This window comes from Ovis canadensis, chromosome 4 (genome assembly GCF_042477335.2).
Source record: "Ovis canadensis isolate MfBH-ARS-UI-01 breed Bighorn chromosome 4, ARS-UI_OviCan_v2, whole genome shotgun sequence".
Lineage (NCBI taxonomy): Eukaryota > Metazoa > Chordata > Mammalia > Artiodactyla > Bovidae > Ovis > Ovis canadensis.
This window is the reverse complement of record NC_091248.1, coordinates 118,549,261-118,567,500: the sequence shown is the minus strand read 5'-3', so window position 1 is coordinate 118,567,500 and position 18,240 is coordinate 118,549,261. Positions and strand designations below refer to the sequence as shown.

General features: G+C 45.3%; 1 protein-coding gene across 1 annotated transcript in view; it reads left to right on the top strand.

Moving 5' to 3' along the window:
• Positions 1-18,240, top strand: part of SLC37A3 (solute carrier family 37 member 3) — a 49,426-nt gene that overhangs the window by 17,542 nt on the left and 13,644 nt on the right. Inside the window, exons 4-9 of the mRNA XM_069588553.1 lie at positions 3,429-3,521; positions 6,657-6,740; positions 8,609-8,754; positions 13,139-13,235; positions 16,035-16,119; positions 16,863-17,041. Coding sequence (XP_069444654.1) covers positions 3,429-3,521; positions 6,657-6,740; positions 8,609-8,754; positions 13,139-13,235; positions 16,035-16,119; positions 16,863-17,041 — 684 coding nt within the window. The remainder of the gene's footprint in view (positions 1-3,428; positions 3,522-6,656; positions 6,741-8,608; positions 8,755-13,138; positions 13,236-16,034; positions 16,120-16,862; positions 17,042-18,240) is intronic.

Here is an 18,240-nt window from a genome sequence, read left to right as displayed (position 1 = left end):
CTAAACAGTACCTTCAAAAGTACTTATTATAGCTGTCATGTTTATGTATAGCTATCTTAGGTGCTTTACAAAAGACGTTAAGCAGGCACAGTCTCTGTACCTTGAGACTTTGTAATGGATCCCACTGACATGGGCAAACATTGGAAATAGTAAAAGAACATAATATAAAATCTATGTTTATAGATAACGGAGAGGAAATGGTTGAACCTAATATTTGAGGACAACTTGACTGAAACTTACAATTTTTTTTAATACAAGAATTTTTTTTTCTATTACATTAGAAAGTCTTACCACTCCAGGCAGCACAGTCCTTCCAGCGTGCAGAGTCTAAACTTCTTCTCTCCAGTCTAAAGCAGAATTCAAGGTGCCCTCAGCGTTCCAGCTCAACCTTGACCACAGATGCTCTTAGCTCCGGTTCTCACGGCGCCCAGTACCAGAGCCTGAGCATGTGTCAGCTTCAGCTCATCCTCTGTGCGCCGCTTCAGGAAGCTCTTTCATGTCAGAAGTTCCCCCACCCCATGCAGAGCTGTCACTCTGTGATAAACATTCTCGCTTAGGAAGCCCACACCGCAACCTTCCGTGCTTCCAGGAAGTGTCCCAACGCGTAGCAATCCTTGTAGCTCAATACAGGCCCTCCCCCACAAGAAGAGCAAGAAGAGCCTCCGTCCGCGCAGGCCGCTAAGGCTGGCCCTCCACCCGGCAGCTGTGCAGGTGCAGGCCAGCGTGTGAGACTGGCAACTCAGAGTCACTCTGTCGGTGATTCCAGGCTCATTTCCTTCTCTTTTAAGGAAATAGCTGCCGGTAAACAAATCTGAATAACGAGTTCATCTGTCAATCCCTCTTACAAGCAAAAATGACCTTTGAACTTGCGACCCACACAGTTTTCCTCAAGACAGCTATCTTCTCGCCCGTTAGTATGGTTGTCTTGATCGGAGCTGCATTATTGATGTACGCTCTCTTCACCAGCCTTTTTTCTTTCATCCTGTTTTCTGAATCTTTTTGTTCGTCCTGCTTTTTTTCTTTTAGTTTTGGGATTTGTACTTTTGAAGGAGGCAGTCACTAGTATCTTCAGCTGAATTCTGGCAGTGAAGCAGAAAAAAGTTGTTTAAAATCTGTCCTTTTTGTGACAGCCACACCTGCAGGGAGTTTTCGGTGGCTTCTCATGAGAGTGAAGAAAAAACCCTTGAAACCTGGAGCAGCTGCTCGGATGTGAGCTCTGGTTCACATTGGCTTGTGCCCCACAGGGCTTCATCCTGGGTCCTGTTGAGCCTGAAGGGGATCAGGAGTCAGAGCTTGTGGCTCGAGGGAAAGATGGTGAGGCAACTCTCGTTGGAAGTATTTAGGGCCCCACGTTGTCACCCTGACGTACTGATGGGTCTCAGTTGTGAGTGTCTCTTCCGCTCCTGAAAGCAGAGTGTGTGTGTTAAGGCATCAATAACAAGACAGATGGCACAAGCCACACAGAAGTGAGTCACTGGACTATAATCACAGTTTATATATTCTCTTGACAATTTGGGGATTTTTCTTTCTGTGAAGTGATGATGTATTTTCAGAGTTGCTGCTTATGGTTTTTCTCTTTAATATTCTTTTTCTAAAAAAAATCATTGTATTGAGTGAGTTATGTTATTTTTGGCTGTGCTAGGTCTTTGCTTCTGTGCTAGCGTTTTCCTTAGTTGGAGAGAGCAGAGGCTGCTCTGCAGTTGCAGGGCACGGTCTTCTCACTGCATCTTCTCACTGCAGGGGCTTCTCGTTGCAGAGCACGTCGGGGCTCTGGGCGCACAGGCTTCAGCAGCTGCGGCACGTGGGCTCGGTAGCTGTGGCTCGCCAGCTGTAGAGCACAGACTCAGTAGTTGTGGCACACGGCATGTGGGGTCTTCCTGGATCACAGATTGAACCCATGTCTCCTACACTGGCAAACAGATTCTTTACCTCTGAGCTCCTGGGGAAGGCCCTCTTTTTAATATTCTGAAGTCAGAAAGTTTTCTGTTTTACAAGATTTTCTGTTTTTGACGTGGGCCGCTTTTAAAGTCTTTATTGAATTTGTTACAGTGTTGCTTCTGGTTTAGGTTTTGGCTTTTTAGCCTGCTTATAGGGTCTTAGCTCCCTGACCAAGGGTTGAATCCTTACTCTCTGCATTGCAAGGCGAAGCCTTAACACTGGACGACCAGGGAGATCCCCCAATTTTCTTTCCTATAATAACCTATCTGAGAAACCATGTAGTACAACTCCCTGATCTGGAGATCCCAAAGAGCTATGAGTTTGTATTTATAGAAACTTACTGTTTCAGAAATTAAAACTGAGACGTTTTAAAAATACATTGGTTTTAAGTTATTTAAAAATGAACTAAATAACCCATAACATGTTAATAACATAAATAACATTTCATGAAAAACGAGTTTTTCAAAACAACAAAAAGAACCACTTGCTAAGGAGAGTGACACTGACTTACATTTTTGCAAATCTCCTCCTGTCTGACTTAATAGAAGACAGTGGATTTTCATGTCTGCTTCTGAATTCAGTCTCTTGTAGCAGGATCCTTTGAAGGGTATGAAGAGAGTTTGGCTTCCAGAGATACATAGTGGAAAGGGGAGAAGTATTTTAATAGCCTTTTTAGTTAATTGTGGATATTTGTCTTTGATACTGTACCAGAATTTGACAAGAGGCAATTTCTTAAAGGTTAGTGACAATGTGGAATCTGAAACTATATTAATTAACTTTTTTATCCTCTTACATTAAGATCTATTTGTCTGTCTTGTCCTTTGAATGGGTCTTGGAAGTGACAGGCTCATTTCATTCTTTTTTGGAGGAAATATCTGCCAGAAACGCAAATCTGAATAACTAGCCTTTATCTGTCAGTCACTCTTTCAAGGAAAAATGACATTCCAGCCTGCAACTCACAGTTTTCTCAAAACAGCTGTCTTTCTTTGGTGTGCTGAGTGCTAGATGCATATTTTCTACTCAATGGCACAGATTATTTAAAAAAAAGGGGGAGTGGGGACTCGGGCCAGATTTAGTAAGATTAATACTTTTTAATGCTTGATAAATATTTACTGAGCGTCTAGTATGTGCCAAGGACCTTCTTCAGTGAAACTGCCGCTTTTGGGCCCTGTGAGGCAGTGAAAGACGCAGTGCTGAATGGTACAGTTTGGCATAACTGCCTCCATCCATGCCCAGGCATAGGAGTTTACCTACCACTGCTTTTGCACCATCAGTGGAACAGTTAAAAGGGAAGAAGCAGATAGCGTTTTAGTGTTACTATGCAAATCGTTGTGGCCTCATGGACCTGTTTGCGCATGGGGTTTCCTCAGGTACAGAGCGCTGATCTGCTCTTTTCAACCTCCCCAGGTTTCCGTGAGGGTGGGCGGAGGTGGTTCCAGAAGGTGCTTTGGCCCAATGAGTCTTAACAGGTTCTTGTTGTGTGACCTCAGATTTGGAGCAGCAACCATTTGTTTCCCAGTGCAGAGGAAGCCACTCTTTTCCTTGGAACGTTGGACACCATTTTCCTCTTCTCCTATGCCGTGGTAAGTTTTAGAACACTAAGCTTTTCTGTTGAGGAAAGATGTAAATGACTTCACATCTTACCAAGTTGGTGAGGGATTTTGAATGTGCTGACTGAGGAGAGCTCAGTTTCCCTGGAGTTTATGTTTTGTGTCCTTCCCGTCCATCCATCTATCCATCTGTCCATCCCTGTGACAGATATTTCGAGAGCGCCTAGTGTATGCCTTGTAGTTTTCTCGTTGAGGGGAATTCGTCAGTGAGCAGCACGGGAAAACTCCCAACCGTTAAAAAGCTTCTGTTCTTGACTGGGAACTAAGAGACAAACAGTAATACAGTGCCATAAGGAAGGACATGACTGAGTGTGTTCAAAGGTGGTAAGTGCTGTAGAGTAGAACCAGGCAGGGAGTGAGTTTGTCCCGTAGGTAGGATGGCCAGGAAGGACCTCGAGAAGAGCAGAGAGACGAGTGTAGGTCGAGATTTCGGATCCCTTGGCATATAGATGATTTTTTTCAAGATTGGATGAAAATCATCAAGAGAGTTGCTGAGGACAGGCAAGAGAGGACAGGGAGAGTTGATGAGGTGCAAAGACTGAGCTGGGCCTCAGGAGAGGAGTTCCCGCATTTCCAGCTGGGGAAGTCGAAGGATTGGGCGGGGAGGCTGGAAGGGAGCAGGAGAGCCACACGAGGGAGACCGGGCCAGCTCTGACTGAGGTAGTGTCCTGGAATCAGGCAGCCGGAGTCCCTGACTGGTCATCAGGAACATCTGGTGGCTGCAGAGGTGGCTTGGTGGTAAAGAACCCGCCTATCAAGCAGGAGATGAGGGTTCAATCCTTGGATGGGGAAGATCCCCTGGAGAAGGAAATGGCAACCTACTCCAGTATTCTTGCCTGGAAAATCCCATGGACAGGGGAGCCTGACAGTCCATGGGGTCACCAAGAGTCAGATACGACTGAGCAACTAAATAGCAGCAGCCGTGCATGTGATGTGAAATACTGGGTGAAAGTCCCAACGTCATCTCCACATGCTTATTTGGGTAATTGTTAGAATATCCCTTCTGTGAAGAGGAAACTTACAGACACACACAGTTGGAGCGGATGTTGGATCCTTCAGCCCAGCCTTTTCGGTGCAGAATCTCATCCAGTGGTGCTTCTCCTTCAGCCGTTGAGGAAGTATTAGAGGAAGTCTTGTGGTCTCATGGTGGCTCAGTGCTAGCAAGTAGCTGTGATACTCAGTATCAAAATGGAATTTAGCTTTTTTTTGGATCGTTTCCTTATCTATAGAGTTATGATGATTAGAATATAGTTGTCTATAGGATTAAATAGGTTTAGGAGATAAAAGATATGTACCATGAAAAAATCAATGATCTGGACCTCTCTGGCTGTCCAGCATTTAAGACTCTGTGGTTCTACTACAGGGGATGGGGTTTGATCCCTGGTCAGGGAGCAGAGATCCCACCTACTGTGTGGTGCGGCAAAATAAAAAAAATCAGGGATCATAGCTCTTTATATTGAACTGCGTTTCGTTCTGTAACTTTCAGGTATCGTCTGGGCATGTGGAGCAGCACAGAGTAAATTAGGTCCCTAATGTGAAGCACAGTTGAGAGATTTTCTTCTCTGCCTTTACTATAAGGTTGCTGTTGTTTAGTCCCTCAGTCGTGCCTGACTCCTTTGTGACCCCATGGACTGTACCCCGACAGGCTCCTCCACCCATGGAATTTTCCAGGCAAGAATACTGGCATGGGTTGCTATTTCCTACTCCAGGGGATCTTCTTGACTCAGGGATTGAACCCTTATCTCTTGTAGTGGCAGGTAGATGTTTTACTGTTGACCCACCAGGAAAACCCTGTGTATAGCATAACACCCTGTAAATTGGAGCTTTAGAAGGTACAATCTTCTCTAACTCTGGTGGGTGCCAAAAGGTTGACAGTAATGAGGGAGAAACATTTATTATGATGTTTATCATCTAAATTTTCTCTTATGTGTGTGTGTATGAAAGTCACTTAGTCATGTCTGACTGTTTGTGACCCCATGGCCTATACAGTCCATGGAATTCTCCAGGCCAGAATCCAGAATACTGGAGTGGGTAGCCTTTCCCTTCTCCTGGGGAAACTTCCTAACCCAGGGATTGAATCCAGGTGTCCTGTATTGCAGGCAGATTTTTTACCAGCTGAGCCACAGTATATCTGTTATATGTATAATATAGTCAACTTATTAGAAACACCTGTATCTGAATTCAGGTATTCAGTTAAGACATTTATTCATTTTACATATTTGTGGCAGAAACCTGAGGTGTGTTGCCCTTAGCTTGTTGGTCTGCCTTCCTGCTGTGTGTGTGCGTGTGTGTGTGTGTGTGTGTGTTAGTTGCTTAGTTGTGTCTGACTCTCTGCATCCCTATGGACTGTAGCCCACTAGGCTTCTCTGTCCATGGACTTCTCCAGGCAAGAATACTGGAGTGGAGTTGCCATTCCCTTCTCCAGGGGATCTTCCCAACCCAGGGATCGAACTCAGGTCTCCTGCACTGGCAGGTGGATTATTTATCGTCTGAGCCACCAGGGAAGCCCGGAAAGTCCTGCCATGAGCTCAGCCTTTTAATTCCTACCACTCAGTGGGAGGAAAGCAGAAGGCAGAACACTTGTACTTATCTTCAGCTAATTACCGTTTGTGCCTCCCTGTGCTCCTTGCCTCCTGGTGTGATGAAGCCCAAGGGTTAGATGAGCAGGCAGGGCACGTGGCCCCATCGCTTCTGTTCTGTGGGACAGGTTGTAACATCTTCATTCAGAATGCAAATAGCTCAGACGAATCCCTCTGGGAAAGCAGATACTGATGCTGGAGTTCATCTGTTGTAGAAGATGCAGTATATTTGTGTGCTTGTTTTATTATAATTCTTTTTTTCCCCTAGGTGTCTCAGGCAGTTAGGGGGATCAGATAGGAGGAAAATTTGCACTGAATTACATTGTCTTGGTGCATGCAATGTTTACAGTGTTGCAGAAGCAGTTGTCATTTCTTGAAACACTGGTGAAACTGATACAGAGGTTAGGCTGAGCACAAGAGTGAGGTTTAATCTTTGTATTTTGAGTCATTTGCTTTGCTTTGGAATGTATCGTACTTTTTCCAGGCTGTGTTGTTACCCAGAACTGTAAAATGAAATGCTTTCTTCTAGGGCCTTTTCATCAGCGGCATTGTCGGGGATCGGCTGAACTTGCGATGGGTTCTGTCTTTTGGCATGTGCTCTTCTGCATTAGTGGTAAGTTGTTTTCATTCCAGTTACTGTTATCTTGGCCAGGAATTTTAGAATCCAAGCAAGCCCCCTACTTCTGTCTATAGAATAGAATAGTAAAATGAATCTTCGGTTTTCTGATCCCTTCCTTGGGTGCCTTTTTGGTTAAGGGACATCTTGAGAGTGTGATTTTAATCACACCCCTTCCTTGATTCTCAGTCACCAACAAAGGTCACAGCATAACTCGAGTGGCGTCCATTGCTCTCGAGAACCCGGTCCCAGCTCTCTTCTGCAGTCTTGTCTGCCCTGCGTGTCAGCCCTCTGCTCTCCCAAACCAGGCTGCCTTCCGTGGCCCTCCCGTATCTGCTCCTTTCTACCTCACTGCTATTGCTCCTGCTCTTCTTCCTGCCTTCAGTGTCCTCCGCGCAGCTCTTCATAGTCTAACTCAGCGTCTCCTTCAAGTCACTGGCCAGATGACCCTTGTTTCCTCATGCCTGACTTTATTCGCCCGTCTCTTGGAAGTTGTCGCTCCCTGTCTTGAGCCCCTGTCCCTGACTTTCCATGGAGGCACTTCCTTTGTCTGCTGCTCAGCCTGCTTGTTTCAGGTCAGCCTTGTTGCCCCTAGGAGCCTTCAGCAGGGTGGTGGAGCCCATAGACTCAGCAGGGCTGCACTGACAGGCTTTCAGGCCTTCCCTTGCAGCTTCCAGCTATGGTTTCTCCATGCTTCAGGCTCCACTTTTTAATACCTGCACCCCAAGGTTGCAGTGAGGGTCCTGCGAGTCACTGTGTGGGGGGCATTTAGAATGGTTCTTGGCGTATTCAGTGCTCTAGAGGGCAGGATCCATATTAGAATCTTCTGTATTTGTTCACAAGCATTTGTTGATTGAATAAAAGCATGGAGCTTAGTTAGACTCTATTGTTTTTCAATGTCTGCCATTGGTGTATGGGGAAAAATTATTTTCCTTTATATTTCAGAGATTGAAGCACTTTATTCATAAGCTGCTCACCCACATATATGTACAGACTGTTTTAAAACCTGGTTTAGGGTTTTTCCCTAAACCCAAATGAACTTTTTGGCCAACCCAATGTTTTCTTTCTTTTTTTTTTTTTTTTTTAAGCACACTTTTAGAAAAGCTGAAGTGTGTCCGTAAACTCCCCGTAAACTCCCCCTTTGCAGTGCACAGTTTTTGAATTTTGACAAGTGACTATAGTCCTATAACTGCCACCTGCCTTCTGTCCCAGGCCTCTGGCACCTGCTGCCCATTTTTCTGTATGGTTTCCCTCATTGCAGAATGTCATGTAGCTGGAATCATACCATATTAGACATACACCATTTTTAAACCCACGCCAAACATTCCCAAAGGAGATTGACTACAAATAAAACGCCCACCCCGAGCAGAACGCCTGGAAAAAAGCAGTCACTTGATACATGCCACCGAATGACTGAGTCAGTCGCAAGCTATGCTGATGCACTGAGTAGCCACGGTTAGTAAAAATAGCTGGTGCTTTCTGGCCCCACCGTGTGCCTGGAAATTTACACATGTTCTGGTGGAAATCAACACACGTGCACTCCAGTAGTCTTTTTTACCGTCCTCCATAAACAAGAAGAAAGGGAAATAGATGTAAGATGAGGTCACACAGTGGGGACTCAGTTTTTTAGAGTGGAAGATGCAAGCTGGAGGGATGGCCCTTGCTGTGTTTTATGCTGTTTGCCATCTCTGCCTCTCTGGTCAGGGGTGGTTTGATGCTTGTCTTGCTCAGGGCCGCTCTGAGCAAGGGCACCTGGAGCGTCTCTGCAGAGTCTCTCAGACATTGAATGTGTCTATCACGGAGGGTCTTGGGTCGGGGTGTCCATGTGGATGTGACATGCATCTTGTTCTTCCTTCTGCCCTAAGGTGTTCGTCTTTGGCACTCTCACGGAATGGCTGCATTTCTACAACAAGGGGCTGTACTGTAGCTTGTGGATCCTGAACGGCCTGCTGCAGTCCACCGGTTGGCCCTGCGTCGTTGCTGTTATGGGCAACTGGTTTGGGAAAGCTGGGTATGCCACTTTCTTCCTCTTTCATTTCTCTGTTTGATCGTAGTTTCAATATCTGATTGGTCAGATTTGTCAGTGTCAATTCTTTCTATCCCTTTTTTTTTTAATTTAAAAATTTTATTGTGGAGTATAATTGCTTTACAGTGTTACAGTGAAGTGAATCAGCTGTATGTGTACGCATATCCCCTCCCTCTGGACCCTCCCTCCCACCCACACCCCAGCACTGCCTCTCTAGGTCATCGCAGAGCACCGAGCTAAGCTCCCTGTGTCAGACAGCAGCTTCCCACTGGCTGCCAGCTTTGTACTTGGCAGGGTATATACGTCAGTGCTGTTCTCCCAGTTCATCCCTCCCCCCTCCCCCCTCCCCTTACCCCTCTGTGTCCAGCTGCCCATCACTTGATCTTTTCAACACCACCCATGTCTTCCCTCTATTTTAGGAAGTTGAGGATAGCGGAGACAGGAGGTTTCACATCAGTGGACACTGGAGACAGTGTGCGCTCTATAGCGAAGGTCTGGCCCGTGAGACACGTTCACAGCACTGTTCTGACTGTGGTCAGACTTTGAGTGTGGCTGAGGCAGTACATCTCAGTTTTGTTTTTTCAAATCTTTCCTTTAGAGAACACAGATAACACATTGTAGTAATAGAAATCTTGCATGCCATCTCATCATGTATCTTCCTGTGGGTTTTGCCTTCCCTGTTTTTGAGACTCGGTGATCTAATGTGACCTTCTAAAATTAAAGATAAGGAAACTGAGCTCAGAAGTTGTCCTTGGGACTTGCCTAGAGTCACAGAACGTAGGCTTTAAGAAGATGCAGATGATGAATGCCAGACTTGGGGCCTTAGTTAAATTGGCCATTTCCCCCCAAACCTTCTGGCACTTATCAGTTGTGTGTGAGGTGGTGTGTGATGGGGGCCATGGCATATGGATGGGCACCTGCTGACGGATCTTCGGGGCCACCCAGGAGGACCCATACTTAACCTACAGGAGGGAAAATAAGTAGAGATTCCCAAAGACTTGGCTTTGTTTCTCATTACCGTTCGTGACGCTCTGCCTTTGTTGTTTATCGTCATTTATGATTCTCTGCCTTCAGGGACTGTTAGTCTGGATTTCTAGCTTTTGTCCTGGGTAAGATATTCATGTGTTGTGAAGCGCACATGTATTTCATGGATAGCTCAGTCTTTTTGTTTACTCTCTTACGTCGGGGCCGGTGTACCCAGCAGGTATTACCCACCCGCCGTGGTGATCAGCGCATGCTTTAGGCAGCTCCTCTCGGTTTTCCAGCTTCCCCAGTTTCCTAATGGGAGTAATGGTGCTTGTCGATAATGATCTGTATTTGTTGTGGAGTAATGTTTATGTTCAGTGTGCTAGTAATTTCTTCTTTTCTTTAATACTGTTACTTATTTTTGTTTACACCGGGTCCTTGTTGCTGTACGTGGGCTTTCTCTAGCTGCGGTGCCTGGGCTGCTCACGGTGGCTTCTGCGGTTGCAGAGCCCAGGCTGTCGGGGCACAGCTTCGGTAGTCAAGGCTCTCCGGCTCTGGAGTGTGGGCTCAGTGGTTGTGGTGCACGGGCTTACTTGCTTCTCGGCATGTGGAGTCTTCCTGGACCAGGGGTTAAACCCGTGTGCCCTGCACTGGCAGGTGGATTCTTACCCACTGTACCACTAGGGGAAGCCCTGTGCTAGTGACTTATGTTTCTTTCCAACTCTGCTGTCACTGGGTTAATAGAATTGATTTTCAGAGGTACTAATTCCCCAGTGATACTTTAAAACCCTTATTTATTTATTAGCTACACCAGGTCTTATTTGCAGCACGTGGATCTTTGTCACATCTTGTGGGATCTTTCCTTTCAGTGCAGGGACGGCCTAGTTGTGGCGTGTGGGCTCCAGAGGGTGTGGGCTTCAGTAGTTGAAGTGCACGGGCTTAGTTGCTCTGCGGCATGTGGGATCTTAGTTCCCCAAACATGGATTGAACCTACATCGTCTGTGTTACAAGGTGGATTCTTAACCCCTGGACCACCAGGGAAGTCCCTCCCCTCTTATGCTTTAGTTTTCTTTTGGATGCTGTGTGGGTGCTGTTTATTTGTATTAAGATTTTTAAGGTAATGTCTTTCCATTCATGATTTTTGAAAATTATACCAAGGCTACTTGATTATTGTCATGAAACCAGCTATTTCAAATGAACAAAGAGAAATAAAGGGAAAACCACCTGAAATGCTGTTATTTCAAGATAATCACTTGAACATGTATCATTTTGAGATAATCCTTATCTGAGCTTTTCCAAATTGGATGACACTGGGTGTTTGGTAGCAGTGACTGGACATTCTTAACTCTTCATTATTTCTCTCTTTCAGTCACAAGACAAACAGGACGTTCAAGAAAGCCATTAATTATAGTTCACTTTTGAAAGTAAGGCATTCTGTTTTTAAGCGAATAACAACTAGTAAGTGAAATTGATGCTGCTGCACTTGACGCAGTGACTCTTCCTGTGAAATGTAGCAGTAAACCACAAAGTGCCAGTAAAACCGTGACAACTTACAGTCACAGCTGTTTTCAGCCAGTTTCTTCCGAAATGTCTTTGATCAGCGTGTTCTTCAGACCCTGACCTTTGCTCTTCTCTCTAGGATCCTCTTGGTAGGTTTTGTGTTTTAAAGGCTTGGGGTGTTATCATCCTGATGAAAATATAGAGATTGTCTAGTTCAAATCATTTGATTTCCAAGTGAAAAAATTTGAATGATCTACTGAAGACGTTGCCCTGGAAAGCTGTTACCATGTGAGTCATATCCCTCCTCCCGCTGTCAGGGGTCATTGTTTTTTTGATGCCTCACCGTATAGCATGCGGGATCTCAGTTCCCCAATCAGGGATTGAACCCGTGTCCCCTGTATTGTGAGCTGGGAGTCTTAAACACTGGGCCGCCAGGGAAGTCCTGGGGTCATAGTTTCTTAGAGCGCATCGAGGCTGGTAGTCCTGGTAGATACGCCTGTGCAGGCCCCCGCTGTCAATCTGCCCCTGCACCCAGGCCTTTGAGGAGCACAGTGCTTTCCAGATGAGAGTGTTGAGCCCGGGCCGTGAGCTGCTGCGGCGGTCACTCTGCACAGCTGGAAGTGGCTTCTGAGCACGTTGTGCCACTGTAGAGTGTTGTCTCCCTTTCCGTTTTTGTTTTTTATTTTTTTGGGCTGTGCCTCGTGGCATGTGGATCTTAGTTCCCGAACCAGAGATCAAACTGGTACCCCCTGCATTGGGACCTCGCAGTTTTCCCCTCCGGACCACCTGGAAAGTCCCTGCAGTATGTTTTCATGTCTCTCTTCTCCCATTCGGCACAGTATTGTCGAGATTCATCCATGTCTGCATCGACAGTTCATTCCTTTTTATGGCTAAGGAGTCATCCATTGTATCACAGTTTATCTGTTCAGCTGTTGGTGAACATCTAGGTTTTTAGTTTTTGGCTTTTACTATTGAAGCCACTGTGCTTGTTTGTTCACAAATCCTTGTATGGACACGTGCTTTCATTTCCTTGGATAAATACCTGGGAGTAGAATGGCTGGATCTTATGGTAGGAGCATGTTTGTCTTTTTAAGAAACTGGCGATTTCTTCTAAAGTGGTTGAACCGCTTCACATTCCTACCAGCAGAGTATAAGGGGTCTAGGTGCTGTGCACCCTTGCCAGCACTTGGTATGCTCCGTGTGTTTTGACTTTGCTCTTCTGTTAGGTGTGTAGTGATACCTTGTTGTGATTTTAATTTGCATCTCCCTGATGTTTGATGATGCTGAGCATCTTTTCATAGTTGCTAACTGGTGTCTGACTCTTGCGACCCCATGGACTGTAGCCCGCCAGGCTCCTCTATCCATGGAATTTTCCAGGCAAGAATACTGCAGTGGGTTACCATTTCCTTCTCCATTCATGTGCTTATTTGCATCTTATTTTACGTGTCTGTGTGTGTGTGTAAAGCATTTGTTAAAATCTTGGCCCCCTTTTCAGAAACTTTGTATTTGAGATGGTTATAGATTTAACACTCCTTAGAATTTTATTGCATTATCTTTCACAGTATTGCGTTCTGAGATTTCTATATCCCAGCAGCAAGTCTTTTGTCAGATAAGTGGTATGCAAATAGTTTCTCCCAATCCATGGGGCTTTTCTTTTTAAATTCTCTTAATAGTGTCTTTCCGTGAGCCCCAAATTGAACTTTAGTATAATAAAATCTTAGAAGAAGAGAGCTACCCAGTTAAGTGTTTTGCCATTTGGGTGTACTTTGAAAAAAAACACATTGCAATGGAACATTGAGTCTGTGTAATGTGAGCCTGCACTGTTTGGCCATTCCGTACCTGAGCTGCACACAGAACCCGTTCTAATTGTGTTGTCTTCTGTTCTGCTCTGTTCCCATCCTAGGCGAGGAGTTGTTTTTGGTCTCTGGAGTGCCTGTGCCTCTGTGGGCAATATTTTGGGCGCATGTCTGGCTTCTTCTGTTCTGCAGTATGGTTATGAGGTAGGTGTTTTTTTTCCTAGCTTTTTCTTCAGTATATAAATAAATGTTTTGTTTTTAGAAAGTAATCCTGTGACCATTTAAAATGACCTAGTGCTGTGTCTGGGAGGGGCAAGGTTTGTGTTAAGAGTGGACAAGCTTATGGTAAATTAAAACACATTAAAAAAAATTAGTCATGGAAAAACACCTAAGTCTAAAGACATATAATCATGTGGGGAAAAGTACTTGCAACTCATGTTACAGATAAAGAGCAGATCTCCTTAATGTATAAAGTGTCCACAAATTGATAAAGACAAAGACTAACAACACACGGAAAGAAAAGCAAAGCCTTTGAATGTATAGTTCATGGAAAGGAAAGAGAAATGGCTTGTAAACATATGACAGGCTATTCCACTTCACTCAGAACTTGTTTATTCTTTCAGTAATATTCTTAAGTTCCTCTTACGTGCCCCAAGGCAGTAGAGGATAGAGTCTTGGCCCAAAGAGCCAACAATCTCTGCTCTTATAGGAGTTTAGGTATGAAGTGGTAGAGGAATGCAAATTAAAACTACACTGTAAAAAAAAGGGAGAGAAAAAACCTACGCTGTATCCTTATTAGATTGGTAAAAATCCAGAAGTTTGGTACCATGTTTATTAGGAGGTGACAGCAGGCATTGCCGGGTGGGCGAGTAAATAACTCCTCTTGGGGTCAATATAGGAATGTCTGTCAAAAACCCAGTCACTTAACCTGGGCTTCCCTGCTGGCTCAGACGGTAAAGAATCTGCCTGCAATGCGGGAGACCTGGGTTCGATCCCTGGGTCGGGAAGATCCCCTGGAGAAGAGAATGGCAACCCACTCTAGTATTCTTGCCTGGAGAATCCCATGAACAGAGGAGCCTGGTGGGCTATAGTCCATGGGGTTGTGAAGAGTCGGACATGACTGAGTGACTAACACATCAGAATTATAATGGCTCTGACCTAGCAGTTCGACCTCCATGAATTAATCTGACTGATGAGTATACTTCATCATATACAAAGAGTACATCTGCAAGGGTATTTGCTTCAGCATTGTTTGTAAGAGCAAAAGATTGGCAACAGATGTCAACCAAACGGCAAATAGTTAAACCACAAAACACCTATTCAGTGGAATCTGTGCAGCTGTGAAGTAGAATTAGGCAGCCCTGCGTGTCCAGATTGGGATAGAGCTCAGTGAAGTGAAGATAACCGTGTGTTGAGTATTGCCATTTATGTGAAATGGAGGAAGAATTAAAGAGTATCTGTTGTATTGGCTTCTGTTTCCAAAACAAACTTTGGAAAGTACAAGCTAAATAACAGTGCTTATATGTTCGACAAATAAAAATCTAATGGCTCATGTCAATGGATTGCCGGGCACCCAGCCTCTGCCAGGCACTGAGCTAAGTGTTTTACTTGTTTTCTCACAAGTTTTTCCCAGGGACTCTGTGGAGCTCAGAGAGGATAATTAAGGTCTCCTGGACATTGAGTGGGAATGATTGGGAATTCCCTGGTAGTCCAGTGGTTAGAACTCCAAACTTTCACTGCCAAGGGTGTGGGTTCAGTCCCTGGTCTGGGAACTAAGATCCCTAAAGCCATGCAGTGCGGCCAAAACAAAACCCCAAACCCAATAACTGAAAGTAAGTTGCTCTTTTAGAAAGTAGGTGAGTTTTTAAACAGCTTGCCAAGTGTTTGGTCCTTGAAGAATTTTGGTCTAGTTAGGGCCAGTGGGAAGTCCTTCCTGTCTTCATAGTCACCTTTTCCCAGCTTTCTTAGCTTCACACGTGGATTGTACTAATTGGCTCAGATGGGAATTTCAGGTCACCCTGTGGGCTCCTCCCAGATTTGAATTCTGGAAATACTCATTGACACCTCAGGCTCCATTCTCTCTTAAATAAAATTCACTGATGCTGTCTGGCTCTCGAGTGTCTCACCTGGGCCATCGAAAGGACACTGTTCTTCCCTGTGACCCCCAGCACAGCCCTCAGCTCCCCCTGTGCAGAAGGCTTCCCATCTCCCTCCCGTCTCCCTCCCGCCTGGTGCCGTGGCTTCAGTTGTGCTGGGAAAGGTGGTCACTTGCCAGGATTTTCAGCTCTTCCCTAAAGCGCTGTCTCCCTCCTTCAACCTCCTTGGCTTTTTTCTTCCAGATTCAGTTCCTCTGTATGTTTCCCATGGGGACTCAGCCTTCTCATTTATCCACTTCCATGCTGCCTGTATTAACGTGTGGTGTCTCTTTTTAAAAATTATCTGTATTTCATGTTTTGGCCGTGTGGGTTCTTCGATGCAGCACTCAGAGTCTTTGTCGCGTCATGCGCACTTCAGCAGTTGCACCGGCTCAGTTGCTCCACAGCATGTGGGATGTTAGTTACCCAGCCAGGGATCGAGCCCACATCCTCTGCATTGCAAGGCAGATTCTTAACTGCTGGACCACCAGGGAAGTTCCTATTAATTAATGTTGTGTGTAGTGTGTAACCCCCCTCAACGGGAAACCGAGGGCAGATACTGTCTGTTGCGTGAGGCTGAGTGGTGGCAAGAGTGCCATTCTTGGAGCCAGTTCTGGCTTCCCAGTTGTAATAGTACCACTCAGTGTCCAGGAGACCTTAATTATCCTCTCTGAGCTCCACAGAGTCCCTGGGAAAAACTTGTGAGAAAACAAGTAAAACACTTAGCTCAGTGCCTGGCAGAGGCTGGGTGCCCTGCGCGCATTTCCTTCCCAGGCGCCCCGTCCTCCCACGTGTGTCTCTCACGACGGTGTGGTTAACGAGCATCCCAGATGTGTCAGGAGCACCTCTCCCCTTCCCGCCCCCCCAGTATGCCTTCCTGGTGACGGCGGCCGTGCAGTTTGCTGGTGGGATCGTCATCTTCTTTGGACTCCTGGTGTCACCGGAAGAAATTGGTGAGAGAGGCTGCTTTTCTACTCAGATTGTCTTGCTAACACCGGCAGAGAGAAACCCAAGGCTGGAACAGCCCAGCTCTTTCTCCCTAGGAGAACTGTGAGCTGCTTTCAGTGAATTAAAAGAGCAGTCTTGCTGTTTTGTGTCCTGTCGACGCCACAGCCTCGCCTGGCACAGCTGCAAATGTTTGAGGGAGTGAGGCTCACCTTTTTATAGTTTCAGGAAAATTCATCATTTGCAAATGAGGTTTTATAATGGAGACATTGGCTTGAAATTAGCATGGATGGATTTTGAATTTTGCTTCTTGAGACAGATCTTTTTTTCTTCAGAAGAATAATTCAGTGAAATACTTATCTGTGGTTAAATACAGATCATACAGGCAGAACATACAAGTGAAACCACAGAAGCAGATAGATGTATGATTCTTCTATCTTTTGAGTCTTACTGAAGAGACACGTCAGTTTAATAGTACGTAATTAACGAGTTTTTCTGTATGAAAGAGAGCATGATGTGGTTGAAAAAACATTGCTTTGAAGCCAGATAAAGGAGAATTTGAGTCCTGGGTTTGTTGCTCATTAGCTGTGTGACCTTGATTGACCTTCGACTCTGAACCTTAGTTACTTTTTCCTGTAAAACGCAAATAAAAATAGCATGGACCTCGTAAGTAATGGTACGTGTAAAGCCCTTAGCACAGTGTTGGGCACCTGAAGGCACCCTCTCAGTGTGGCTGTTGCTGTTGTTTTAGGTATCCCAGGTATTGAGACAGAAGAAAATTTTGAAGAAGACTCACACAGGCCGTTAATTAATGGTGCTGAAAATGAAGATGAAGCTGAGCCTAATTATTCAATCCAAGAAGGCAATACTATGAGCCAAGTCAAGGCAATAAGTTTCTACCAGGCTTGTTGCCTTCCTGGAGTTATAGCGGTAAGGACTGTTCAAACCTCCCCACCGAAGCCTGGGAGATACCATAGCCTGGATAGTAGCACTGCTGGGGATAAGGCACCTTGAAGCAGTTAGCTTCTCTTTGAGACTTTATTTCAGGAATATATGTCCAGAGGAACAGTGGCCCTCAGCTTGTTTATTGATACCGCTTGAGCTTGTATCTGATACCCAGTGCGGGGGGTGGTGCCTTTTCTGTGCAGAGCCAAAAGTAAATGTTTTCAGCTCTGGGGCCACTGTACAGTCTCTGCCACAGCCACTCAGCTCAGTAGAGCAGAGGACTCCACAGACAACATGGAACCAGCGGACCTGACCGGAAGTGGCCCGTGAGCCCCAATTTGCTGACGCTGATACTAGAGTTTGAGTAAGAAGGCAAAAATGGGTATTTTTGAATATATGCCTTTTGGCCTGTTGAAGTCTTATAGAATTATAAGTAGATCAAGAGGGGCTTGAGTGGTTCGTTAAGTCTGTCTTCTTTGCCAATGTTCTTGCCATTCTAGGGAAAAAAATAGTTTGCCCTTCTATAAAAGGCCAGAGCAGAGTGCTGCACAGTGTCCTTGGGTAGTGCATTCCAGGGTTGGCATAACCTCCACAGTCAGGCTTTTTTCCTAACATCTAAACTGAGTCCATTCTGCCACAGTTTTTCTGTCTTGGTGTTTTAGGCCTCTAGCACGGGAGTGGAGTTAAGAGGCCTAGGCTATGTTGCCAGCTTATCCACTAAGTTTCTGTGAGGTCTGTGGCTTTACTCAGCTCTTCCTTGTGTCTCAGTTCCCCTTCCTGTGGATAGAAGGCCTACCAGTCCATCCTCCCTGAAGTCTGCAATGTCGAGTTATTATGAATAAACACCTTTTTAATTTTATGGTTTAATGATGCTTTATGAATACAACCTCTCAAGCAGATTCAGAGTCTGCTGGTTGTCCTATTTCGTACTTACTCCCTTCTCCCTGCCCCAGGCTAAGAGAACTGACACTTGGCAACAGATAAAGTTTAAGCGTGAGTTCAGATCGAAGTGCGAGCTCCCACAGTTCTCCAACCAAAAGATTCAGGGAAATGCATGTTCCCTGGGGGCCTGTTCTGATGCTAATGATTAGTTATTTTTTTACAGTAGTTATTAAAATATTCTGCTGGTAAGAGTTTAATTTCTGAGACAGGACTTAGATTTGTTGTGACTAAACGTGGCACTC